The sequence below is a fragment of the Pelodiscus sinensis genome, chromosome 5 (assembly GCF_052426305.1).
Source record: "Pelodiscus sinensis isolate ZL-2025 chromosome 5, ASM5242630v1, whole genome shotgun sequence".
Classification (NCBI taxonomy): Eukaryota; Metazoa; Chordata; order Testudines; family Trionychidae; genus Pelodiscus; species Pelodiscus sinensis.
This window is the reverse complement of record NC_143056.1, coordinates 115,023,038-115,050,113: the sequence shown is the minus strand read 5'-3', so window position 1 is coordinate 115,050,113 and position 27,076 is coordinate 115,023,038. Positions and strand designations below refer to the sequence as shown.

Sequence of the window (27,076 nt, the reverse complement as noted above, 5' to 3'; positions counted from 1 at the left end):
GAGCCAGGCTGCCTGCCGGCCTGCCTGGCTCATAATACTCTTTAAATGTAGAGCCTCGGCAGGGGTAGGTCTGGACCAGGCACAAGCCAGGACTGAGCCGTGCTGCTGGCCAGCCTGCTAAAAAATTTACTAGTGGCAGGGATGGGCAGGGAAAGCGTGTAGTCTATAGCATTATATTAGACGCTTTTGCTTATCGGTTAATTGACCGCACTCTTACATCCCTAATTTAGATTGCCAACTGCCATTTCTTAAGATGAAGCTTGTTTTCCTTTAGTCTCCTTAGCAACCACTGCAGGAATATATGGACACCTGACGTGTCCTGCGTGAGACATCGCACCATGGACAGTGGAGTCCTGAAGATCAGCGGTTCTCACCGAGCAAGTCCTGTGGGAAAGCACACCAGGCAAAGAGGCAGCACAAAGAAAGAAACCCCAAGTTAGGCTTCTTGCCCTTTATCAAAGTGACGATACATTGCCAGTCTATACAGTTGCTGGAATAGCTTTCTACTGGATTAATGAGTCAGATGTCCAATATACTTGGTAGCTATTTAATTTGTGCTGTCTCCTGCATCTAGGGCTACATCTACACTGCGGGTGTTTTTCAGAAGAGGAAATGCAAATGGAATGCTCATTTGCATATCTCACGCTCTCATTTGCATATCTTCTTCCGATCCTTTTTGCGGAAGAGGTTTTTGAGATAAAAAGCCCTGTGCACATAGGGGCATTTTTGGGGGGAAAAAAACCCCTTCTGTGCAAGAGAGCTTATTCCTCAAAAAATGAGGTTTAAAGGCTCTTACGCAAACCGGGGGGGGGGGGGGGAAGTGGGGGTTCTGACAAATGGCCCCATCTAAGCAGGGCTTTTTATTGAAAAAACCTCTTCCACAAAAAGGATCGGAAGAAGATATGCAAATACACGATATGCAAATGAGCACTCCATTTGCATTTCTTCTTCCAAAAAACACCGGCAATGTAGACATAGCCTAGCTCCAGAGCTTGGCAGGATCTAGCTCTAAAAGAATGAGGGCCTGGTCCAATAGCCACTGAAGCCTATGGGAATCTTTCATTGACTTCAAGGGGCAACGTATGGATGACGTAGACACCAAGTCAAACTCTAAACCAGAGTGATCTCCCTGAATACTGAAGTAGTGGGTTTTGCCCACAAAAGCTCATGACACTGAAGATATTTGTTAGTCTCTAAGGTGCCACAGGACCGCTTGTTCTCACTAAATATTGTAACATAATATAAAATAATCAGGACCAAATTCTGCCCTGGAAGGCAGGTACTATTGATTTCTAAAGGATCCCCATGGATATATTCAGGGGCATAATGTGGCATTCGTCCGACAGTACTGCAGATTCCAAACCATGAAAGCTTTCTCAGGGCAACTCAGAAAGACTCATCCTTCCCTATGCTGTGTCTAGTAATGCACCATGTAAAACATACAGCTAAGTAACAGAAACTAAAATTCTGTCCCGTGCCACCCTCCCTCCCACGCAGCTTGTGATTCAATGTTGCAATAAAACACATGGAAATTAAACATAGGCACCATAAAAAAAATACAGAAGTAAACCTTTCCCTCACTAGATTTGTGCAACCCACACTGAATAAATCATTCCATAATCTCCGTACATAAACACAGGACTGAGATCTCCAGTTTCCAGGTGAAACCCAGATTAAGGTTGCCTGTTTACATCCTATTTTGCAGACAGAATTTATCCTTGCAGTCCAAGTTTTACCATTCTCGGGCAGAGAAACCACAGGGATGTAGCCTCAAGCCATCAAGAGGACACGCATCAGGAATATGGTGCAAATCCCACAGGTTTCTGATACAGTTCAGATATTCTCCTCTCCCTTCATCTTCATTCCAGGATCCCTCTTATTAATAGTGGCTGTGGTTGCTTGCCCACTCCCAGTGCAATCTGTGAACCACCAACTTGGACAAAGTTTCAACAAGCCTATAGGGAAGGCTAGTGCTGCTTTGGGCAGCATGAAGGGCTGCCAGTTTTGGTGAGAAAAAGCCAATTTGTGGAGAGTAAGGGCAACAAGCTACAAAGGGCAGCTCTCCCCAACCCTCCCCTTCATCATTACCTGGTCATGCCTTCTGCGAATCCTGTGTCAGGGAGAAAAATGGGGGAGGAGATGGGCGCCACCACAGAGAGAACAGTGACTAGATGAACCCTCTGCACCTTAATTCCTCTGCCCTGTGCATTGGGGTTAAGTATATGGGCCAGAGTTTAATTCAAGTTGGGTGACGTGAATGTGTTGATGATAAAGGTTAGGGATTCACTAGTCTCGCACTGACCTCAGATACTAATTCCAGCTTGTACAGCACTGTTAATCTTCAAAGCAATTGACAATACAAGTTCTGATCCTTCAAACAATTAAACACATGCTTAACTTTAAGACCATTTACTTCACTGGGACTAGTGATGGGTTTACACTTAAACACAGGCTTAAGTATCTGGATCAAAGCCATAATCTACCTAGCCTTCATGTTACAGGAAGAGCACTGAAAATGAGTCCCACTGCCCACACAATGCATTTTTAAACGAAAATATTTCACTTACAATAGCACTCAATGCTTTTTGCCAAAACTGATAAGTCTGTTCCAATCATCTACCTCTATCTCTAGTATAAAGGTGCTCAAAGTGCCCGATTGATTAGTTGTTGGGAGACAGAGGTGAACTATTCTGACATTTCACTGCTTCTCCTTCTAAATTCCAAGCTGCAAACAAATGCTCTTTAAAAAACAGTAATGTGCTCTGTGTGTGCTGGCCTTGGAGAGCCATTTCACAAGGCATTAGGAAATGTAGCCTCTACCCATTTGGATTTTTGATCATTTCACTAGTTGAGCATTCCAAGCTCTTCTAATGTATTTCATTTTGACTCCTCAGCTCTTGTTTACAGATATGGATGTAATTTTGTAGATGGCTAACCGGTGCTGCCAGAGGAAGAGGTATACACAACTTGGTTTTAAATAAAGAGCTATTGTAACAGTGGACCTTGAGGGTACACTCATACAGAAAGAAAACTATTTGCTTTTACATACAAAAGTGACAGCTAGAATGAGTACACATTTCACTTTTAGCACAAACATAGCCTTTCCTAGGATGTAACAAAACTGATCTGGATAAATAGGAAAACTCCGTGGTCTTGTGTTTACACAAATAGAGCCACCATGGAGTACTGATTCTAAGAACAACTCTATTATGTGCCATATGAATGAAAACAAAAGCAAATGCATATAATTGTGTAGTCAGACCAGCATTTAAAACAAAAAGAAAAGACTGAGTTATTCTGTAATTATGTTCTTCTTGACACAATGTCCAAGCTTTCAATGAGATTTTGATTTCTTTTTGTTTTCTGTACATCCTCACTCAGACAAAATTCCCAGTGATTGCAATAGGGATTTTTGCCTGAGTAAGGGATTACAATTAGTCTCCACAGGAAATGAAATCTCAGTTTCACTAAGTGTTTTCCTAGAAGTATGGCTTTTAATTGCAAGCTTGGAGCTATGGGATTTTTATTATTTAAAAGGCAGCAGTGATGCTATGTTGCTAGGAATAAGGGAAAAAATGTCACAAAGAACTAGTGCAGCATTTGTTAATGGTATCAAAGCAAAATCTGGTGTATTTCTTGTCTGATTCACTGAAGAATGGATTCAAGGTGCATGGTTTTTGGGTCTAAACAGATGCTCTTATTGTTGTCTATTAAATTTTTGTGACGTGCAACTTAAATATTTGTACCTGTGCCCCCTGCAAAGGATGGGTAGGTTTTTCAAAAGTAATGTATTATATAAATCACTATTCCTGAGGCTTCTTTGCAAATGTTTGTGTTCTACCTGAGGGGGATTCCTATCTTTTCAAAGCAAGATAATCCCCAGAAATGCTGAATGCTCCCTGGTGTGGCTGCTTTTCTAGACTGTGCTGTTGAGTCCACCAGGATTTCACTGCTCACACTGTCAAGATTTGAGTATTGCTGTTGCATTCATAAAAAGAGACAGTACAATTGAGCCTCCGGTAGCAAGAGGCATTGTGCGTGGGGGCAGGGAAAGGCTTCCCAGCTCACAAGGCACAAGAAATCTCAGCTATGTCAACTACACAGACTCGCACGCGTTTGCAGCCAGCAAGAAAGGCTGTCTTACCTTCTCGGTAACCACTGACAGCTCAGCCCGAGCGCCTGCCGGAGATCAGCGGGGCCAATTCCCCATGCCCTAGTCTTCACTGAGACTGCGTCCTCACCATCGTAAAAAGTTCCTCTGAAAACCTCTCCCCCGCGTGCCTGACATGATGCCCCGCTCAGGGGCGGCCGGTGGCCAGCCTCCCTCTCCTGCTCTCGGGTGTAAAGCGCCTTCTGCGGGCCAGACACGTTTCTCCTCCTCTTCCGAACTGTCACCGTCCCCTAGTCTCTCCCCTGCGCGGCTGGGCGCTCGCTAGGCTGGGCTGTGTCCGCGGCAAGCAGCCCCGGCTTTTTCCGAGCCGTTGCGGCTTCCCAGTCAAGCCAATCGGGCTAGTTGGGTGTCATGAGCCGGCCGCTGGAGCTGCCCCTTCTTGGTCCCACCTGGAAGGCGAGCAGCGGCGATTCGGAGCCAGGCGCGCACATTAGAACGCTGCTGTACAGCTGTTTGAGCGGGGCTGCAGCAGGAAATACCAGAAGACTTATCCAACCACATTAGAAAGGGAGGGGGGAGTATATAAAATCTGGGCAGGACCTTCCAGTGCTGGAGTGGATTTTCACAATCTCTTTGAACGCTTTTCTAATGGCAAGCAGGCGGGAGAAGGGAGTCATTGCTTAGGTGAAAAACAGAAAGCAGGAGGCGGGGCCCAAATAAATGGAGAGCAGAGACGTGTTTCCCCAGGAGTTGCCACAGACGTTATTACTCACAGAAGGCGAAGTTTTTGTGCACTCTGCTAAACCTTCCTCTGCTCTCCCTCGCCTCCCCCGGAGTTTGAGGCTTTCTTTCCCTTAGCTGTGGAAAGCCCGCTGCACAGAAAAAGGGAGCTGGCTTACGCAGACAAGGGACATGCTACCCCCTATTGGACAATCAATCTCCAAAAGATGCATTTAATTAAAATCTGAAACAATGAGGAAGGCAGAGGCCACAGTAAAAGGATGGCGAAGGTCTGAACAGGAGCAATAACTTACCTTTAATTTACACACAGCAACGCCGCTTTATGCTGTGAAACACGCCGGTTCAGTCGTGGAATAACCGAGATGTAGGCTGTGTGACAGGCACAGTGAGGAAGACACTGCTTCAAGCCAGGTGCATTGCACACAGAAGCCACACGCAGCCTGGTAGTATCCCCACTGAAAACCTGACTAATGACACTGTCTGCTGAGTGCTGTCCCACAGGGTTGCCTTGGGATACACAGTACATCACACTTTATACACACAGGCTGCATCTACACTGGCATGATTTTGCTGCCTATCTACACTGGCCATGAGTATTTGCACAAGAACACTGACTTTGGAATGTACAAAATCAGTGGTTCTTGTGCAAATATTCTGACGCTCCCGCTCAGGGATAAGCTCTCTTGCGCAAGTATTCTTGAGCAAGAGGGCCAGTGTAGACAGCCACGTTAATTTCTTGTGCAAGAAAGCCCGATGGCTAAAATGGCCATCGGAGCTTTCTTGCGCAAGAGAGTGTCTACACTGGCACAGATGCATTTGCGCAGTATAGACGCTCTCTTGCGCAAATACTTTTAACAGAAAAACATTTCCGTTAAAAGTATTTGTGCAAAATCATGCCAGTCTAGACGCAGCCACACAGACAGGGGTTGTATGGCCACTGTTATTCCATCCAACCTGAGGGCCTGGATTCAGCAAAGCACTTAAGCACATGCTTATGGTTAAGCATATGAGCAGCCCCACTGAAGTCAATGAGATTGCTTACATGTTTAGGTTAAGCACATTTGTATGTTTTGCTGAATTGGGGCCTAAATGCAGTAGGGCATCTCCAAGAACTACAAAAATCCTTTAAACTTAAAAAACAACAAATGGTCTGGTAGCACTTTATAGACTAACAAAACATATACAGTAGACTTCCGATAATCCGGCACCCTTGGGACCTAGGTGGTACCGGATTATCGGATATGCCGGACTATCAGGAGGTACTATAAGGGGGCATACTCCCAACCCAATCCCCTCCCCCGGTTCTAACCTAATTCTCAGGTCCTGGAGTCTCCGCTATAGCCATGCGTCTCCCTCCAGGAACTGGGGCATGTGCCCTGAGTGGCCGGCTTTGAGCATGAGCTGGCTGGGACGCCGTGTACAACCCAATCACCCTCCCTTTTCCTTCCCCAGAGCCAAACACCTCCCCTCCCTGCTGTAACCGAATCCCCCTCTGCCCCCAACCTTATGCTCGGGTCCCAGAGCCAGAGCCTCTGCGCCGCATCCAGGACGCCATGCACACCAGCCCCCCCTTCTCCAGAGCTCCCAACCTTATGTCCGGGTCCCAAAGTAGCTGCCTGTGCTCAGCAGCCAGCTGCTAGCACATGCAGGCTGGGATGCTGTGTGCGACCTGGCATGCACATGCAGGGTATGACGCAGTGCGCTGGGGGCCGTGAGCGTGCATGTGGCTCACAGCGGCCCGGCTTTGAGAGCGGCTGACCTGAGCGATCCCGGGTTCAGTCCCGGTTCTGTCAGGAGCCGCAATTCTTTTCCGTCAGGAGCTTTGGATTGGCCACCCCAGCACTAGACTCTTGCCATTTTGATGTCGGATTCTCTGGAGTGCTGGACAATTGGATGCCGGACTAGGAATTTTACTGTAGATGGTATCGCGAGCTTTCGAGGGCACAGCCTACTTCTTCAGATGTTCATGATCCCATCTACATGTTTTGTTAGTCTGAAGTGCTATCAGACCATTTGTTGATTTTTAAGTTTATCCTGTACAGACTAACTCGGCTACCTCCTTAAGCTTCCAAAAATCCTTTAAATATAGTTAGCTTGTGAGTCTACAGCCATACCAATAATGTACAGACTTCCAGACACAAACTATTCCTTAAGGATCTGATAGAGATATTGACTTATATAACAGAAAATCCCCTAAACTCATTGTCCCGGGAGGCCTCAGCATCCATGCTATGGTGCCTCTACTGCTATGGCCCAAAACCCTCTACTAGAATTCACTCTAGGTCTCTTACAAGTATTATGCAAATGTATGCAGCCTGACGGGTACACTCTATTCCCTAGTTAGATTTCCACCAAACACAGCAGACACAAAACCACTCCTCTGTCAAGAACTTATGTGCACCTAAGAAGTTAAGCTTTAGAGAAGGATGACAGAGCAACCATCCTGATCTACTACTCATAGATCCCATCCTCTCAATGAAATCTATTACTGACCAACTGGCCAAATGAGATATCTGGGGAAACCATAGAATTGTACATTGAACACAGATATAGTTACACAGACATCTAAACTAGGGATGTTAAATGTCGGTTAATTAAATAGTCAAGTAACCTCATGAATTCTTATTGGTTACTCAACTATTCTATAGTCCCTGGGTGTGGGGCCGGCAGCCAGTGTGCTCCAGCCCCACTCCCCAAGAGACCTCTGTCACTTCGTGCTGACTCCTCTAAATCAGAAGCAGCAGTGCAGGGTGCCAGATGGGAGCTGGACTGCAAGGGGAGTCAGTTTACAAACCAGCTCCCCTCACAGACCAGCTGCCTGTTGCCCTGTGCTGCTGCCTCTGATACAGAGGCAGCAACGTGGGGGAGGGAGGACAGCAGCCCCTGTCTGGGGGTTCAGAGCTTCTGGACCTGGCGTGAGCTGGAACAGAGACAGGCTGCCTGGCTCATAATACGCTTTAAATGCAGAGCCTCTGCGGGGTAGGTTCTGGACCAGGCACAAGCCAGGACTGAGCTGGGCTGCTGGCCAGCCTGCTAAAAAATGTACTGGTGGGCAGGGAAATGCATGTAGTCTATAGCATTATCTTATATGCTTTTACTTATCTGTTAATCGACTGTACTCTTACATCCCTAATTGTCGGTTAATTGAATAGTCGAGTAACCTCATGAATTCTTATTGGTTACTCGACTATTCTATAGTCCCCCAGGGGCCAGCAAGCTGGAACTGAGCTGGGTTGCCTGACTGACTGGCTCCTAATACTCTTTAAATGCAGAGCCTCAGCGGGGGTTGAACCTGGAACAGACACAAGCTGGGACTGAGCCGGGCTGCTAGCCAGCCTGCTAAAAAATTTACTGGGGGGGGGCAGGGAAAGCATGTAGTCTGTAGCATTAACCTATAAGCTTTTGCTTATCGGTTAATCGACAGTACTTTTACATCCCTATTCTAAACACCACTCCCCTTCCCATCAGCCCTGTAGATCACCAACGTTCTTTGATGATGAAGAAGGAGCAAAGGGAATTTCAGTGGTGGAAATCACAAGAAGAAATAGAATTCAGCTCAAGATTTGCCCACAGTCCTGCTCGAAGCAGAGATCGCTTTTCTCCTAAGCCATGAGGGTCTAAATCATGACCAACAGAACTTCATAAGTGGAGAATCATTTAATCAATCTGAATTACCATCTCATTAACTGGCAACCTTCACACTCTGAAGAGCTGCCAGCTGATTTCATGGAGAAGAACCAGACATCAGGAGACATAAACTAGAGCCAGAACTGTCCTTTCAGTATCCAATTTTTGGCCTATTCATACAATAACAAACCCTAGTACTACAGGCAATCAAAGCCACTCATGCAACCAGGTCCATGGCACTCATGCTAATAAAAGACACCTATGATCACCAGAGCCTTCTCTTGATAGAGCTGAGGAAATAACTGATTTTCTGCTTGAGAGCCAAGCAGAATTCTCCCACTATCCACCAAAAATGGTTTGGTTCAAACTTGAACTGAAGTATTTCAATTTTTCCCACCAAAATGAAAAGAATGTAAACCCAGAATGGGTTTTTTTTCAACTTCCAGTCATTTTGGAGGGTCTTTTAAAAATGTATCTGCATTTCTAAACAAAACACCATTTTAATAGGAAAAGTTGAAATGTTTGGATTTAGTTGCAAATTTTTTTCAGCCAAAATTTTTCACTGAATTTGACCCAGATTTGTAAATAATTATGATGCCCTGAAAAATGCATTTTTTCCAGCACATTTCCTATTCATGGAAAAAATATCAGCAAGCAATACTCCTGATAAAGGGCTAGATTGTGACTTGAACTATGTATACATGGTTACCATTTTTACCACTGTAGACCTACTTGGAAGTAATTATGAGATCAATGCTGCAAAATATAATTCTTACTACTTTGAATTGGGTGGTACTTTTTCACAGCAAGCATCTGCAAGATCAGGCACCCTGATAACAAGGGTGTGAAGAGGTGCACCCTTTGTAGGAGTTGGAGACAGTTCAGACTCTATTTTAACTCCTTCTTGGCAGTTGGAGTACAAGCCAGATCTGTCTTATGTGCACTGTACTCTATTCAGTGCAAAGCATAGCATCTTCCTGTTTGTCTGTACATTTGTGGACACTACTGCAAACAAACAAACAAAGAAACATAAGCATGCATGCAAACATGGCCTACTAATATAAGGCCTGTTTTACTGATTGGCGTCAATGGCAATATTCCCATTGACTTCAAAGGGGTCTGGATCAAGCCATGGGGCACAGATAGTAGTTTTTTTATAGGAAAAGCAGAGAACAAATCCAAAGCCTTAGAAGAAACATTAACAACAATCTTATGTGCTTATACTATCCCTTTCATTCAAGAAACTCAAATTGAGCTCTATACACTAATTAAATAAACCCCCCAACTTCTTCAAGGTATGTAATTATTATGATGCATGGCTATATTTACACTTGTATCTGTAAATAGTAATTTCAGTGAAGTTCTACAAGAGGAATCATGCAAGGGAAAATACCAAGAGGGCTCTGTATCATACAGTGAAGCTTCTCTTCCCTGGCCCCAACCCACTCACCCCCTAACCTCTTAATTCAGGAGGCCCCTTTTTTCCCATTGTTTGGAATGTCTTCTCTTTCCTCCTACATATCTCATCATGTTCTACAAAAAACAGACTGGGGGTGCTTTTCTGCCCCCACTGAAGTAAATGGGAGTTTTGACTTCAATTTCATCCTTAGCAGCTCAGAGAATGCAATGTTTGCCACTCAGCAAACAGTATCAAATTTAGTCTCATACCAGCTCTGGGAGGTGTGGTATTGTTCCCATTTTAAAGTTAGGGGAAACCAAGGCACGGATGCACATGGCCACATGCTTTAACAGATCACACACTTTTTTCAGTTCATCTGCTTACAATGTAATAAGATGCATGATTAAAACACTCTCCCTACAGGTTTACTTGCTGACCCCTGTATCTTTTGTCCTCATCTACCACCTCAGCTCCTTCCCTGCCACACAGAGACCCTGTATCTTGTTTTAGTGACATGTAAATATCCATCCATTTCCTATTGTACACAAGACTTGTATTTTATGATTTTTTGATCTCACAATGTACCCAATATGGAAGAATAAAAGAATAGTTGCGGGCACAGTCCTCATTTGTAAGCATGCTACAAGCTTCCATGTATAGGTATAAAGAGAATTAGCTACTGGAAAAGTAAGCACATGGAAATTATATTCCCTGTTAAAAGGGAATCTGAGAACAATAGCTCTGTTGCCATATTTCTATCACTATAATTAACACAGGGCCTCTGCAGTCATAACCATGTTAATTAGACACCACAGTGAAGCTTAGCAGAAATGAAAGTAATTTGTCCTAAAGTTTATAGCTGATCATGGATCCATAACAAGAGTCATGTAATCAGCTCACCACCCATAACTTTTAAACACACACATAAAAATAATGAAACAGAAAGATTATGATTTTACCTTTAAACGTTTCCTGATGCAGAATTCGTTGGCTAAAATATTTAATGCCATAGCTGGACAGAGAAGTCCTCATTAGCAAAGGGTATTGTGCCTCTTCAGAGCTCACTAGCAAATGTGAATGCTAGAATTAAAATATTTGCTCATTTTGGAAAACAATGATATTGCTAAATAGGGTTTTAATTGCCAGGTTGCTAGAGCTATTCTCTGGGGAGTTAGAAAAAACCCACAAACAACCCCCTGGAAGCCTCTCGAGACAGCGTGAGGCCGCTTGCGGCAATAGGTAGAGGAAAATTTTCACCAACTGAATGTTGATGAAAACTGGAGCTTTATTTAGCAAGCCACGCAGTAACTGACAAATATAGGGAATTCAGCTTTGCAGAGATTCTTGTCATATTGCACAGCCTAAATGCAGCATCGTGCAGACAGCACAGCAATCACAAAAACCCACAGAATCCCACAGTAACTTGTGTTTTGATAATAAAGATTGCTATGCTGACTACATTATGTCCCCCTCTATCTTGGTGTGTGTTTCCCTTTCAGATGACAGAGTCTGATGGAGCTTTCTCTGGCAAACACAAGTCATTTTTTATTGAGTGTTTCACTATTAAGACTTCTCTCAACTTGTGTGCTCACATAAATGGTACAACAAGGCAGTTCCTGCTTTTGTTTTCTTCTTACACTTGCACTTTGAGTTGTGTGTGTATGGGGGGGGTGACAATTTTAAAATCTAGTTTAAATGTCACTACAACATATCATCTATTTGTCTGGAGTCTCACACGTCTAGGTTTTGTACCTGTAATGTTACCTGAGTGACACGTGTTTGTGATGGCTTGGGTTCAGCTTAGAAAATAGTGTGCTGTAACTGATAGGCCTAGTCAATGTAGCCATTACTCATGGCTCCTGGTGTTTGATAGAGTAGTCCTGGACAAGGTGGATTATGCAAATAATCTAAGGGTCATTATAAACCTGTTATTTTTTATGTAGGAATTTAGGAATTGCCAGACTGAATCAGAGTCAAGATCTGTCTAGTCCAGTAGCCTGTCTCAGACACTGGTCAGCCCCAGATGTTTCAGAGAAAGATGTAAGAGGCCTACAGTAGGCAGTAGACAGTGGGAGGGGGAGGGCATCACACTGGATCTCAGCTGATCTCTAATGACAATATCTCTTGCGTTAGCAATAATTCTAATTCTGGATCCTCTTTTGCTATCATATAAATGTCCAACACCTTTCTGAATCTTGCTAAATTCTTGGCCTCAATGACTTCTTGGGGCGATGAGCTCCATAGACAAATCACATGGTGTGGGAACCAGTAGTTCCTTTTATCATTTTGAAAGTGTCGCCCTCTAATTTCATTGGATGGCCCCTTATTTGTGTGTTACAAAACTGAAAGAACTGACATTGTATGATCTAATTTCTCTATATCATTCATTAAATGGATTCATTATGTAGGGAAATTGGAGAAGGTCCAGAGAAGAGCAACAAAAAATGATTAAACATGAGCTATGAGGGAAGACTAAAATAATTGAGTTTGTTTAGTCTGGAAAACAGAAGACTGAGAGGAGACAGGATAGTGGTTTTCAAGTACCTAAAAGGGTGTTACAAGGAGAAGGCAGAAAAATTGTTCTCCTTGATGTCTGAGGATAGAAGAAGCAACGGGCTTAAACCACAGCAAGGGAAATTTAGGTTGAACATGAGGAAAAGTCAGGATGGTTAAACACTGGAATAAATTGCTTAGGGAGGTTATGGAATCTCCAACCCTAGAGATATTTAAGAGCAAGTTAGGTAGACATCTATCAAGGATGATCTAGATCAGGGGTGGGCAAAAGGGCCTCTGCGGGCTGGATCCAGCCTGCCAAGCAAGTGCATCCAGCCCCGCCACTCCTCTGCACCAGGCCAGTTAGGGTCTGGGGGCAGGGAGAAGTGCACAAAGTTTCTTCTGCCCTGCTAGGAGCACGCGGTGCTTAGAAGCACCAGGCACTTCTGGCAGGGCGGGAGGAAGCTTCACACGCTCCCCTGCCCCCAGGCCCTGATTGCCCTGAGGTCAGGGGAGTGCGGGTAGTCTCTCACGCCAGGGGCATGAGCACCTAGGAGGAACCTGGGGGGGGAGGCAAAGGCACTCTCCCACCTCCAGACCAATCATGATCTAGGGGTGGGGAACCCAGAAGTATGCTGGCCCCGCCCCTTCCAACTGAGGCTCCGCCCCTTCCGGTGTGGCCCCCGGCCAAAAAATTATTGCCTACCCCTTTTCTAGATGGTATTTGGTCCTGCCAGGTCCCTTCCAGTTCTAGTATTCTATGATTCTATGACTTTATATACCTGCCCACAAACCCTCTGTCTCAGGCCAGATTGCACTATTACTCTGGACCAGACTGGCCTGCAGGCCAGGAGTTTGAGACCCCTGGACCAAAGCTTCTCCCTGCATGGATTAGATTTCAACATCAAAATGAGCAGGGATAACTAAAATGCTCCTGAATGATCCTAAATTAGATATTTCCAAGTACAAAAGGTAAATCTCCACATGCAGCCAGATTTACAAGAGTCTTTTATTACCAGTCTATTTCCCCTCCTTATCCAGAAAAGTTTTAGAGCAGATGCTAACAAGATTAGTCTGTCTGAAGCAAGTACTATTGTAAGAGGCACCAACAGCTAAACGTACAATTTGAGACTGTCTTTATAAAATTACTTGATTAACAAACCACATATATAGTTTAGTTCTGATTTGTTATTCACTTTCCTGTCTTTTTAGACAAGCCTTTTGATTTTCAAACTATTGAATCTGGCTTCTGTCACCTAAGTGAATGTGATTGATAGGTCAGTCAGGTCCGAGAGTCACAAATCTGATCCATCTCTAGCTTTTCAACAGCACGAAGCCATATTTCTGTGTCTGCTGCTGGTTTCCTTTCATTATTAGATGTTTGTTCTTATTTTTTATTTATCTTTCCCGAATCTTTACTCAAACATGCTAAATTACAATAACCTCACACCTCTTGCTCTCAGAACTTAAATTCATCTTCTGCCTCCAGCAGAGATTAGGATAAGAATCTGCTTGACTGTTATAATTAATCTTGCGGCTGCTATATTATTGTAGGTGTCAGTCACGAAGAGAACACCTGCTATTGCCACAGCAGGATTCAGAAGAGCTCAAAAAGATAAAATGTTTCAATAATATTCTCTATAGCCAGGAAAACTGCTGAAGGGCAACTGGCTTTCTGGCCCATCTACCGCTGTGGGAGGCCTATATTATTTCTTAGGATTTATGAAGGGGCACCCATATAAGCTCCCTCTCACAAAATATTGCAGTGCTCATCCCCCAGTGAAGCACAAAATTCTCTTCCACAACACAGATCTTGCCCCATAAAAACCCATCCTCAGCCCAAATAGATATACCTTTTCATGTGCCATGAAGGTCAATAGAACAGGGCTGGTTTTCACCCATGGCTGGAGATTGACCAAATGGAAATCCATTTTGAACACCTTCACTGATTACATAACTGTGCAGTAGAGCACAGGTGGAGTGGCAGTTTCTTACATTGAAAGATCCCAAGCCACAGTTATCTGGGGATGGCTAGCGTTACCTAATACCTGATTCTGAAACTGGGTGGAATTTGATAGTAACTATAGAATCCCATAAATATTTTTCCCTTGCTTGGTAAACACAACTAATAATGTCCCAGCTGCCATTTGTTTTTTTTCTTGGTCCCTTGCAATAGTGCAACAGCGCTTGCTGTGTTGCACAACTCCCTGAGAAACTCAAATCTGGACCCATTCTAGTTTTCTCAGATGGAATGTTGATAAAACTAGGGAAAGAAAGGGATGAATGGGACGTGATTGGGGCCTGACTGAGGGATGGTAGGAGGGGAAATGGTGTTTGGATTTGAGTTGTCAAGCAAAGAATCTGTTTTACATATCTATAGTAAATTCTGGGGAACAGTCTTGTATATGTGTGTTTATTTCCTGGCTTTTTACCTGCTGAATGCTTTTTTTTATTTATTTCTTTGTGCTGTGCCCCGAGCATGGGATGAATGCTTAATAAACCCAGATAAATAAAATAAATATAGAAGGGACATGCACACCTTAGCTATCAGAAAGCTTACCTTTGAGGCCAATGGGCCTGATTCTCTACTGAATTACATTTACACCAATTCGTAAACAATTTAGAACCTGACTTTCATTAAATATAATGACTTTCCCCCGTGCCTTCCATGATAGAAGAACAGAGGTTTAAGTCAGATAGGTTACTAAGGGTATGTCTACACTACCCTCCTATTTCGAAATAGGAGGGTAATGTAGGCATACCGAAATTGCAAATGAAGCCCGGGATTTGAATTTCCCGGGCTTCATTTGCATAAGCCGGGCGCCGCCATTTTTAAATTCCGGCTGGTTCGAACCCCGTGCCGCGCGTGGAATGAGGAGTAACGGTAGTTCGAACTAGGAAGCCTAGTTCGAACTACCTAGTTCGTGCCGCGTGTAGCTGCGCGGCACGGGGTTCGAACCAGCCGGGATTTAAAAATGGCGGCGCCCGGCTTATGCAAATGAAGCCCGGGAAATTCAAATCCCGGGCTTCATTTGCAATTGCGGTATGCCTACATTACCCCGCTAGTTCGAACTAGCGGGGTAGTGTAGACATACCCTAAGAGGGGACACCTTCTGAGCAAAGATATATACAATAGGCTGATTTTCACCTGCAAGAAAATGTAAATGAGACATTTTAAGGACAGAACATGTTTGGATCTCCCAGAATGATTTCCACATACTAGATTGCTTGGCTCACAGCCTCATTTACAGTCATTCAGGCACTAGGGGAGCAAAGTTATCTAGCAAACTGTATATTTCCATTTAATTACTTTAACAGTTAAAAATCCCATTGTACCTTAAAAATGAATACAAACAAACTATCTCTTTTGAAGTTGGAGTACATTTTCTCTCTCTGGAGTTCCAGCATCTGGAGTATGTCTAGACTACATGCCTCTCCTGACAGAGGCATGTAAATTAGACTTACCAACATAGTCAATGAAGCGGGGATTTAAATATCCCCGCTTCATTAGAATAAAAATGGCCTCCGCATTGTGCTGGCTCAGCTGTTTGTTGGCTCAAAGTGTCAGTCAAGATGGGAGATCGGTCGACAAGGAAAGCCGCTGTCGACTGATCCCTTATGCCTTGTGAAACGAGGTTTACAGGATCGGTCAACAACGGCTTTCTTTGTCGACCAATCCCCATCTTGACTGCCGCTTTGAGCCAATAAATAGCTGAGCCGGCACAATGCGGAGGCCATTTTTATTCTAATGAAGCGGGGGATATTTAAATTTCCGCTTCATTGATTATGTCGGTATGTCTAATTTACATGCCTCTGTCGGCAGGGGCATGTAGTCTAGACATACCCCTGGTCTTGAGCAAAAGACTTGATCTTTTTATTCCTCTGTCACTGAAGCTTTAACTGTTGACAGAAGGACAGACCTAGTCCCCTGTCCTAGCCCATACAGTATACTACGTCTACACTGGCAGCTTATTGAGGAAGAACAGCCGTTCTTCCGCAAGAACTTGCCGGCTGTCTACACTGCACGAGCGTTCTTCCAGAAGTAAATTTACAGTATAGCATTGTAAAACAGAGCTTCTTCTGGAAGAGTTATTCCTTTCCCCATGAGGAATAAGCCCTCTTGCGCAAGAGCTCTTCCAGAAGAGGGCAGTGTAGACAGGCAACATGAATTTCTTGTGCAAGAAGCCCCTATGGTTAAAATGGCCATCAACACTTTCTTGCGCAGGAGAGCGTCCACACTGCCATGGATGCTCTTGTGCAAAAGCACATGGCAGTGTAGACGCTCTCTTGTGGAAGAGTTTTTGCACAAGTACTCTTCTGCGAAAGAGTTCTTGTGCAAGAAGCTGCCAGTGTAGACGTAGCCTATGTGCCCCTCCTTAAAAAAAAACCCAGCCTTTAAAAAGCATCTCTCCTAGGAATATACATGTCTCTCTGGAGAACCAGCATCTGGAACCTTGGGAGTCTGGTAAAAAGCCCAGAAAGCTAAGCACAAGCTGTCGCAACAGACATAACAAGCCTTTCCCAGAGATCATGGGAAGCAACAGATATTGGTGCAGGGTTCACACAGCGAATACCAAAGGGCCTGAAGGAGGTTGTCTGGAGCACAGAGCTAGTGGCTCTGAACGGAGCATTTACCATTAGCAAGTGGTGGCAGCCAACATGGCCCAGATGAGTATTAGCCTAAGGAACAGTTCAGTGGATCTGTCTGGGTGCTGGACTCTGTTAGATGAGCCATGGCACTGAACTCAAGCCAGAAGGGCCCGCAGGGAGGCGGGATGGCTAATGGCTTTTAATGGAGGAATGTACAAAAAGGGACCCAAAGAGCTTCAGCCCTCTTTTGGACACTTCTTAGAGGGGAGTGCATCAGATTTGTACCCAATTAAGCCTGACTGTAAGCCTCAATTACAAGGGATTAAGCCATTGGGCCTACGGTATTTGTGAACATCCCTGACAGCCTCAGGAAATTAGCCTTTCATTTCAGCAAAGCATCAGAGTGACCTAACCCCCTGGGCACAAGCACCTATAAGGCCTAGCATCTAGTCCTCTGTGAATCCCAATGGTAGCACTTTGTGAAGTGTGTTTACTTTTCTACCATCACATCTACAGGCAAATACCACACACATTTGCGAAGAACACAGGAGATGCTGGTGTTATTTTATGAATACTATGTGTACTTCTATCTAGTCGCTTGTCGTCATGCTGGTTTGCTACATGGGTTCAAAGGAGTCAACCCCTGCAGGAGCTCACAGCTCCATATAACCCAGTCACTGGCACCTCACAGACAATACATTTATCAATGCCTTTGAAGGTTAGCACTGATCACACTGGGCCAAACATCACTGGCATTGGGACAAGCGAGGAGGCCTTCAAGCAGGAAAACTAAAACAAAAAATTGCAGAGTAGATAAAAACCTGAGCTCAGACACAGTCAGCAGGGAAACAGACTGGACCCCAGTCCCTAATAGCAGGGGTACTTGGGATAAACAGGTCTACCTAAGTTTTGAGGTAAGTGCTAACCTTTAAGTAAGAAATGCATGTAGGTCTGTGATATACACAAGGTCAGACTAGATGATCTAATAGTCTCTCTGACATTAAACTCTGACTCCTATGAGATCTTTTATGATTTTAACCCTTTTTTCTCCCTGAATACTATGTTTCTATGAATAAATAAAATATTATGTTTTGACAAAGTTGTTCTGCGCCTCGGCATTTCACAACCAGTGAAGAGTCAAAGTGCAGCTTACCATGTAACAGTGACAACATTTAAAAAACAATTATTAAAATGCCAAGAGCAGAGTTCCCTGTAAGCTGTGCGCTTGGGCATGTGTTTCTAATGGTGGTGCACATCTGTGCATGCCTTGGTGCAAGTAACAAAATTTATTCTGCACACGATAGAAAAAATTAGAGGACACATTGGCCAGGACCCAGGGGCTGAATCCTGCATGTTTGTTTTTCACTTGACTGCTGCTTTCTGAGCCTTTAGAATGCTTGACCTTTGCTAGCTTTTCTCTCCAACCTTGAGGGATAGAAACATACTTTTTAAAGAAATGAAGAGAATTTCAAACAGACTCTTGAATTCAACACCAAATGTTCCCAAGACATGCAATAAAAAATCACAAGAGTTTGCAGAACTGCAGGAAGGTTGCACCACAGAGCACTCATGACCACTAACAACCAATACACACTCTCTGCTATCTTTGAATGTACAGCTTTTGTCTGACAGATCCATCTCCATTGCTGCATAGAACCCGGGATTGTACTTAATTGCTCAAGCACAAGAAGCATACAAGTTCAAAGTACTATTATTTGTATTTAAAACAAATGCAGGAGCACTAGAAAGTAGCTTTGGAGGATAGATCTCAGGCCCTTTATTGATTTCTAAACTGCCCAGAACAAGAGTCCCTGCAGGACTTCATTATATTAAGTTTGTCACAACGGCTGTTCTTTCTCACCTCCCACTACTCTCCCCTGGATCCCCTGTTTGTTAAATGATGCAAGGAACAGATCAGAATAAAATCTTTCCATTAAATTTTTTCAGAAGACAAATAATTACACTTAAATATGCAACCAAAACCTTACAGGACACCACAGAACCTTAAGTGACCTTGAGTAAGAGTGGTACACAAGTTTCATTACAAGAAACCAAATGAAGTTTACCTGGTCTGGGGTTTGGTCACAAGCTCAAAATTGATCCCATCTTCATGAAAAGGTTCTTTAAACTTTGCCAAGAGTCTGAGCACACTTGAGCCATTTTGTAGCAAAACCTGCAAAGCGCAGAACTTCATATAGTTTTGCTGCAAAACCAGGTGAAATACAAAGGTTTTTGAGTCGACCAAAAAGCTCTTTGGAAAAGTCACTGAATACAGGGTCTCAGTGACAGCTTTGCAATGTGGGTTCTGTAAAAGGCAGAGTAAAACTATAAATATATATTGGTCTCAAAAACTTCTATTCACCAAGGACATGAAATATTATTTGCAATGGGTAATTAAATGTACATCCACTATGCAAACAAAAATTATGCTGAAGTGGGTTTTGCCCACAAAAGCTCATGATACTATATATATTTTTGTTATTCTCTAAGGTGCCACATGTCTAATTGTCTGTAACTTACACCAGCTAACTCAGGTTAAAAATGGCAGTGAAGACATGGCATCTCATATTAGCTTAAATTCAACCCCACGCTCCTGATAGACTTTAACTTGAGCTGCTCACCTGAGTTACAAGCTGAGTTGTCATGTCCTCACTGCTGTTTTAAATGGAGTTGGATAATGTGGATTAGGAATACACCTTTTCTTTTCAGTGTAGACAGACTGTAAAATACCATTCAGCAGATCCTTAATTAATGGACCTGTGCCAATTTACAAACAGCTGAAGATTTGATGATTTTATCTTACTAAAATCATGGTTACATTCGATCTTGATTTAAATTAGATTTTGTGACTAGGTTGGTAAATTTTCATGACAATTTTGCAAAACAATATGCATTTTACATATTGTATCTAGATCTAAACCTAGATCCAGAATCAGTCTAAACATACTCATATATACTCTAATTCTTCCAAAACAAAGTCTTGCTTGTCATGCCTTATTTTCCATTTAATTTGCAATGCATCGTGTGCTCTACTTCTTCCTCGCATGAATCCCCATCAAATAAGGTTCATGCTATTAACATTAAAATTGTTCCAAAAAATTTATTCTGTGAGCATGTACAAGAACTCACAGCACATCAAAGAGGAAAAATGGTCTTATAAGTAAAGCAATGTGCTGAGATTCAGGAAATCTGGATTCAGTTCTATGTTCTTCTGCAGAATTTCTGTGTAAGGCATTTGACAGAGGTCTTACACTCCAGTGATCCCTTCCTGGCAAAGCACTGCATAGGGGCCAAAATGGAGATTTAGGGTGTGAAAAGATTCTGATTATAGATAGGACTCAGTTCATACAGGTTCAATTCCCAATTCTGCCACAGTCTGCCTATGTGAACCTGGGCAAGTAACTTAATATCAGTATGCTTCAAAGTTACTCATCTGTAAAATGAAGATAACAGTACTTCCTTCCTCACACCTTTTTCTCTCTTGTTTATTTAGATTGAGAATGCTTTAAATCAATGGTGTTTTCTTACTTGCAATACCAAGAACAATAGGACCACAATCGTAATTCAGGCCTCTGAGGAGCAGCTATTCTCATATAACTAATAATATGGAGTTTCAGTAAAAGGCCTTGTTTCCATCATTAATTGTAGATATTCTATTTTTTCCCTGTTTTTCAAATCTCTTTTGCAGGGTTGTCATTTTCCCCAAGTACTAAGAAGAACATATAAGTAATGCCCTGGTACAGCAGCCTCTGAAACCCAAAGAAGCTGCTGTTTGGAAGTGTTGTTTTTAGAGACAGAAAAAAACAGCTAGAGAAATTTGTTTCTAGAAAAAGAAACTGCTAGTGCCTTGCAATAATATATTATGTATATTGGCAGCGCCAGTCCTTGGGACACTGTGTGAGAGACAACCTTGATACAATTCAGCAGCAAAAAAAACCCACTAGGTCTGGAAATAGCAGCTGTACAATTTTCCTTTTTTTTTTTTTTTTATTAAACAAAAAGATAGGAGGATCAAGGTTGGTAGGAACCTTCAAAAAAAAAGAAAGAAGCAGGAGTGGTGGAAATTCTAGGTCAGTTTACTCAAAGTTTGAGGTAAACCCCTGTGGGGGGATGGGGCAGGAGTGCATGCACATATTTCTCAGTCATTCTCCAGAGTTTCAGATCTCATTCTTTAAAAAAAAACATAAAAAACCCAACAAGTCTTGACCTGTTATGGATGCAAAATTGCAAAGTAAACTTTCAAAATATAAAGCGAATATAACGGATACAGAGATGTCTACCTGAGGGCTTTTCTATACAGGAGATTTTCCAATTATGCTGGTCTAATTATACTGTTATGTTTATACTATTACAATTCCACATGTACACTCTTATTCTGGAATAAGAATAGTTTTTTCCCTGAGTTTGCAGAGAGTCTGAAACAAAACCCCATTCATTTGAAATGGTGCTAACTCAGAGGCCAACAATGATATTTTAAATGTCAATATTGTTAGTGATTTCACTACTAATCAAAACGTAAGAAAACTGAGAAAATACCATATTTTAAGGATGTGCAGCAGCATTTTATAGAATGAAGGAATAGCTTGGGTTGCAGAATATACATAAATTAAGATAGAGTGGTTTTAACAATGTATGGTAAAGTTGCAAGGTGATGAAAGTGATTTTATTTTCTGGGAGGTAGGGTTCAGCTTTTAAAAAGCGGGAAAACAATGTTCTAGGTAATCCTCACATCCTAGACTGGCACAGTGGCCTGGCAAAAGTGGATAATTAAAACCAGCAACAGCTATCTCCGGTAGTTGGAATGTGTTTAAAGCACAGAGAGGTTACTAATAAAGGCAACCTATGGAGGGAAGGAGCGATAACAAAAAAAGGAAGATGAATTGGACTGTCTGCTGAATGGATTGTGCTATGCCAAAATTATACACTGAGAAAAACATACAATCTTATGCTGATTAGAACACCTTTCAAGTGAATATAGCATGCAGTATTGACTGCTCTGGGGGATTTATGTTCTACTTTATTTGAGGACTTCTGTGAGCAACCTTCTCTGAGGTTTTAGGGACTAATTACTCCCATTTGTTTGTATGAGGATCACCTGACTTGAAGAGCTTGATTAGGAATCTCCATTTTGTTATCATGTAGTTTTGAAATAAGTGTACCTGGGTGAGCTGATTTTTGCCATTTTCTCAGCCTGCAAATATTCATAATCTCATAAAACAGACATGCCACAGAATGAATTCAGCAACATGAGTGACACATTGAGAGCACCATCTATCACCTCCCCGTCCCCAGGAAAATTAGGTCTATATTGTATCCCCACCCTTCAGGGTAAAACCTGAAGAAAGGGATTAGAAGGCCCAGAAAACTCTAGGAGAGAGTTTCTGATAGGGGAGGATGCAGCCTTACAAAGTCCTCATATGCATATGACCACTTACCCTCATGCAGCATTCTGTTGTGTTGGGGGCCTTCCAAAGCAGCGGTCAGGAATGTTGCTGTCAAACTGTACATTTAGGGTTACCATATTGAACTTTCAAAAAAGAGGACACTCCTGAGAGGGAGTGTATCTGTATGAGTATCTACCAACTCACATTGTATTAATGAGTTATATATAGTAACAGTATATATATATATATCTTCCGGATAAGCTTCTCACAGGTCAGGACAGAATGGAAACAGCTGTCTGTCCACTGGCTCTATTTAGCTCAGGCATAGCTGAATATCTATAGTTCTGTGAACCCCATAGAGTTGCAAAAGAAACACACATGAGCTTCACTGAACAAAAGGAGACAAACAGCTAGGCAATCACATGGTCCTAAAACTGCAAGGAAAATATTTTGATTCTTCTCTTTCCTCCTTTCTAGTACTGTATACTTTCTACCAGAGTGTAATTGGAGAATAAACATGCAAAAACTGAGAAACACAATCTTGACTAAATATTCATATGTAGACTGTTGTGAGGCACCAAAAATTAGGCTCCTGACCCTGGAAACCCCTAATCGTACAAATACTCTCATGGATCTCAGTAGAGATTTTTTTAAACCTAAATAATGATTATTCTCATGAGTGAAGGGTTGGCAGGATCAAACTATAGTCTCATGCTTGAGTAGTCTATTTGCTTTCCCTCCTGTTTTTAACACAAATTGCAACTCACTAACTACAAATTTACCTGCCTGTAAAAGAAGCACACTCTTTGGAAGGGCAAACTAGAATGAAGAATAATTAAAAAAAAAGAGAGAGAGACTAAAATGTACAAAATAAAATAAATCTGGGGTAAAGGCTAAAAAGTCTATCAATATTTCACTCCTGTTGCTCCTGATTACTGATTACTCCTTAGAATGTAAAAGTGGCTGTATTAAAGAAAATGTTCCTAGTCAGACTCCAAATGTCATGGAATTCTAGGATCCAAAATTGGAGATGAGAAAAAAAAAATCTATACATTCATACTCTTGTCCCTCACTCTGCTAGGGCAGGGTTGTTCCTTGAAGTATATTATCCAGTAGTTTATCTAGTCTTTGATAAATATACATCAGAACGCAAAAAGAGCCTAGTACATGCTACCCATTTGCAACATAGGACTTCAAACATTAGCGGTTCCAGTGGCAAACAGCTGACAGCCCCAGTAACAGAGCTCCTGATGGACCTTCTTAGATCCTCTAAGTCCCTCCAACTGCCTCAGACATTCTTCTTCCCTATCCATCTGTGGTCTGGTACTGCATCCCTAGCTTCAGGCTTTTTGAATGCCAGCTAACTTGTGAATGGCACAGTAGCTTTTGCATTCACTTGGCAGCTAGAAGGTGAGGGCTGTCATAGTGTGTGAAAGTGAGAGGCGGTAGTCACAGGTCAGGAGGGAGTTAGAAGGGGCCCCACATATCTTTCTTTACATAGAGCCTTGCAAATCCTTTGCCACATGCCAATTGCTTGCACATTTTCATTTTAATGGAGCAAGCAAAGCCATTGGACAGTACCAGGAGCACAGAATGTGCTAAGGGCACAAAGAGTCTGGAACAAGGAACTATTTTTTATACGCACTCCAGTAACCTAAACAAAACAAAAGACAACTTGTTTTTAAGGATCTTTTTTACGTGTAGAATTTTTTTATAGGGCAGTTATAATACACACTATAGGAAGGAGATATTTTGAATGGAAAATGTGATAGGCTTTCAACCTTAGCCATGGTTGCAAAACCTACTATATCACAGTGGAGCTTTCCATTTGGGCAAATCCTGAAAGACATTTTTCTGAGACTGTTGAGAATCAAATGTGCATTTAACTTTTCTTTCCATTTCACACTCCATTTGTAGTGATTAATGCTTTCATTCTAGATGGATCAAAACTGAAACAGATGTTATTCAGCCACAATAGCATTCCAATAACCCCAAGCTAAAGGCTGAAATCTACAATTGATTAGTGGCTGAAATAAAACAAAACAAATATAATGGAAGATACAAGCGCACATGCTCTTACAGGTTTTATTTCAGGGGATAACAATGCACAGGGGCTTCTCCTAGTGCTGATCTGGCAGAGTAAAGATAAAATGGCAACATTATAATACTCAGAATCGACAGCAGCCTGTCTTCTGGATGGCTGCATATTGCCACAAATCTTTTAACAGAAAGTCTCTTTATAGACTGTACAGTGTAGTTAAAACTGAATGACCTGGGTATTTAAAAATTAAAATGACAACAACAAAATGGCAAATGACAACAATAAAATTATATGCAGCTTTTTTGAATGCTTCTATCAAATTAGCCAGGAGATTTATATTTTTAGATGCATCTGACGAAGTGGGTCTTTGCCCACGAAAGCTTATGCTCCAATAAATCTGTTAGTCTATAAGGTGCCTTAAGACTCCTCATCACTCTCTACCTGGTGTATCTAAATTACAGTCTCCTGGCAGGTTTCAGGCTGTAAGCTCCTTGAGACAGGATCCATGGGTAAAAGCCTGGCGCTATTGAAACCAATTACAAAACTTTCACAGACATCATTTTACCCTGGCTTCGTCTTCACTGCCAGTTTTTTTTGGCAGAAATGAGCCCCTCATTAGCATTAGTTGTGATCTCATTAGCATATTTTCTGCCACTTTTTTTACACAAGGGGTTTTTATACAAAAAGAAGCAGTGTGGACATTTTTTATTTGCGCAAAAACCCCTTTTGCGCAAGATTCTTATGCCTGTCCAGGATAAAAAATGTCCACACTGCTTCTTTTTGGGCAAAAACCCCTTGCATAAAAAGAAAAGGCAGGAAATATGCTAATGAGATTGCGACGCATGCTAATGAGTCCCTCATTAGCATATTTTCTGCCGAAAAAGCTCTCAGTGAAGACATAGCCCCTGTCTTTTTCTGCGTTATGTTCCTCTTCCTGCTCACAACAACAGCACAGCAACCACAGACTAAGCTATAAGCTCTTTGTGTGCCAGTTTAACCAAATCAGTGCTGACAATCTTAAACTGATAAGAGTGGGCATTTGTGGAATTCGCCAGAAACTCCTGTGCAAAAGAACATTGTCCAGTGAGGCTAATCACATTTTCATATGAAACATCCTAGCTCTCTCTCATTTTCACACATGGGTGCTGGAACTAGGGACAAGGGAGGGGCTGCAGCACCCCCTGGTTTGAAGTGGTTTCCATTATATACAGTAGGGGTGGGCAAAAGGGTTGATCCGGCCCATGGAGGCCCTGCTGCTCTCCCACCCCCAGGCCAGTCAGGGCTTAGGGACGGAGGGAGCACGTGAAGTTTCCTCTGCCCTGCCCCCGCTGTGCAAGGAGCTCACAGTGTTTAGAAGCACCATGCACTCCTGGAAGGGCGGGAGGAGACTTCATGCACTTTCCTGCCCCCAAGCCCTGATTGGCCTGGGAGCAGAAGGGGGCGTGTGCAAAGTGTCCCACCGCCAAGGGCCTGGGCTCCTAGGGGGAACCTCTGGGGAGGGCAAAGTCTCTCCTCCCCCCTCAGACCAATCATGGTCTGTGGGCGGGGAAGCAGGGAAGTATCCTGGCCCCGCTCCTTCCTCTTGAGGCCTCACCCCTTCCAGTACAGCCCATGGCCACTTCAAAAATTTCTGACATGGCCCCTGGCAAAAAATTATTGCCCACTCCTGATATACAGGCTTTACAGTTTAGTTCAATGGCTCTCAGCACCCCCATTATGCACATTATTCCAGCACCTCTGCTTGTGGGCCTGCAGATCAGGTGTTGTATACAGTGAGATAGAAGGGAATAATATCTAAGAAGTAGCATTAGAGATAAGACATTTCTAAAAACAGAAGCCCCTTTCTGCAACCTCCCAAATTTCACTTAGATTTCTTAAGCAGCCCATAAAATGACTTAACTGAGGAAAAAAGCTAGTCTAAAAGACCAACCAAGCGATTAATTCCCTCAAAGAAAATGTCCAGATCTTCATACACCAGGTAGCTGCTAGAATATCCTGACACACTCATGCTTCTTAACTTTCCTCATATGTTTGCAGAGATTATAATTAGATTTCAGTACTAGCGAACATGTCTGGCCATGTCAAGGGTGCTAAGCGCCATAGGAAGGTACTGAGAGATAATGTCCAGGGTATTACGAAGCTAGCTATCCGCTGTTTGGCACGTCGTGGGGGTGTGAAGCGCATTTCAGGTCTCATTTACAAGGAGACTTGGAGAGTGCTCAAGGTGTTCCTAGCGAACGTGATCCAAGATGCCCTTACTTACACTGAGCACACGAAGCAGAAGACAGTGACTGCTATGGACGTAGTTTATGCACTGAAACGCCAAGGCCGTACTCTTTACGGATTTGGAGGCTAAGCCTGCCAGTAATTCTTAGAAACATATAGTTCATTATTAATTTTAACCTATTTCTTTGCCCTCTAGTGACACCTGCTGGGAGAAAATGAACCAAACAAATTCACTTACCGGTAGCTCCTGTTTCAAAAAAATGATAATAAGTGGACTATTTGGCATGGTTGTTCCCAAAAGGTACTCAGCCTATATAAAGCCCCACTTTTACTCCCACTTAAAATCCCATTAATAACAGCTGCATGATGCAGAAAGAATGTATTTCGTAAAGACTCAATAAACATTGATATTTTAAAATGTTCTGGTCACTTACAAATTGATTAAAATTGACAATTGGAAAAAT

General features: G+C 42.7%; 2 protein-coding genes across 2 annotated transcripts in view; one reads left to right on the top strand and one right to left on the bottom strand.

Annotated features, from left to right (window-relative positions):
* Window positions 1-4,782, bottom strand: part of OSBPL5 (oxysterol binding protein like 5) — a 246,834-nt gene extending 242,052 nt beyond the window's left edge. Inside the window, exon 1 of the mRNA XM_075928129.2 lies at window positions 4,145-4,782. The gene's annotated coding sequence lies outside the window, so the exon portion shown is untranslated. The remainder of the gene's footprint in view (window positions 1-4,144) is intronic.
* A 21,672-nt stretch (window positions 4,783-26,454) lies between these two features.
* Window positions 26,455-26,742, top strand: LOC149524367 (histone H4-like). Its single transcript, XM_089778222.1, has one exon. The coding sequence runs from the start codon at window positions 26,455-26,457 to the stop codon at window positions 26,740-26,742; it is 288 nt and encodes a 95-aa protein (XP_089634348.1).
* Window positions 26,743-27,076: the final 334 nt, after the last annotated feature.

Bases quoted from the DNA above. Each gene is read 5' to 3' on its own strand.
- LOC149524367 (XM_089778222.1), top strand. From the start codon at position 26,455: ATGTCTGGCCATGTCAAGGGTGCTAAGCGCCATAGGAAGGTACTGAGA.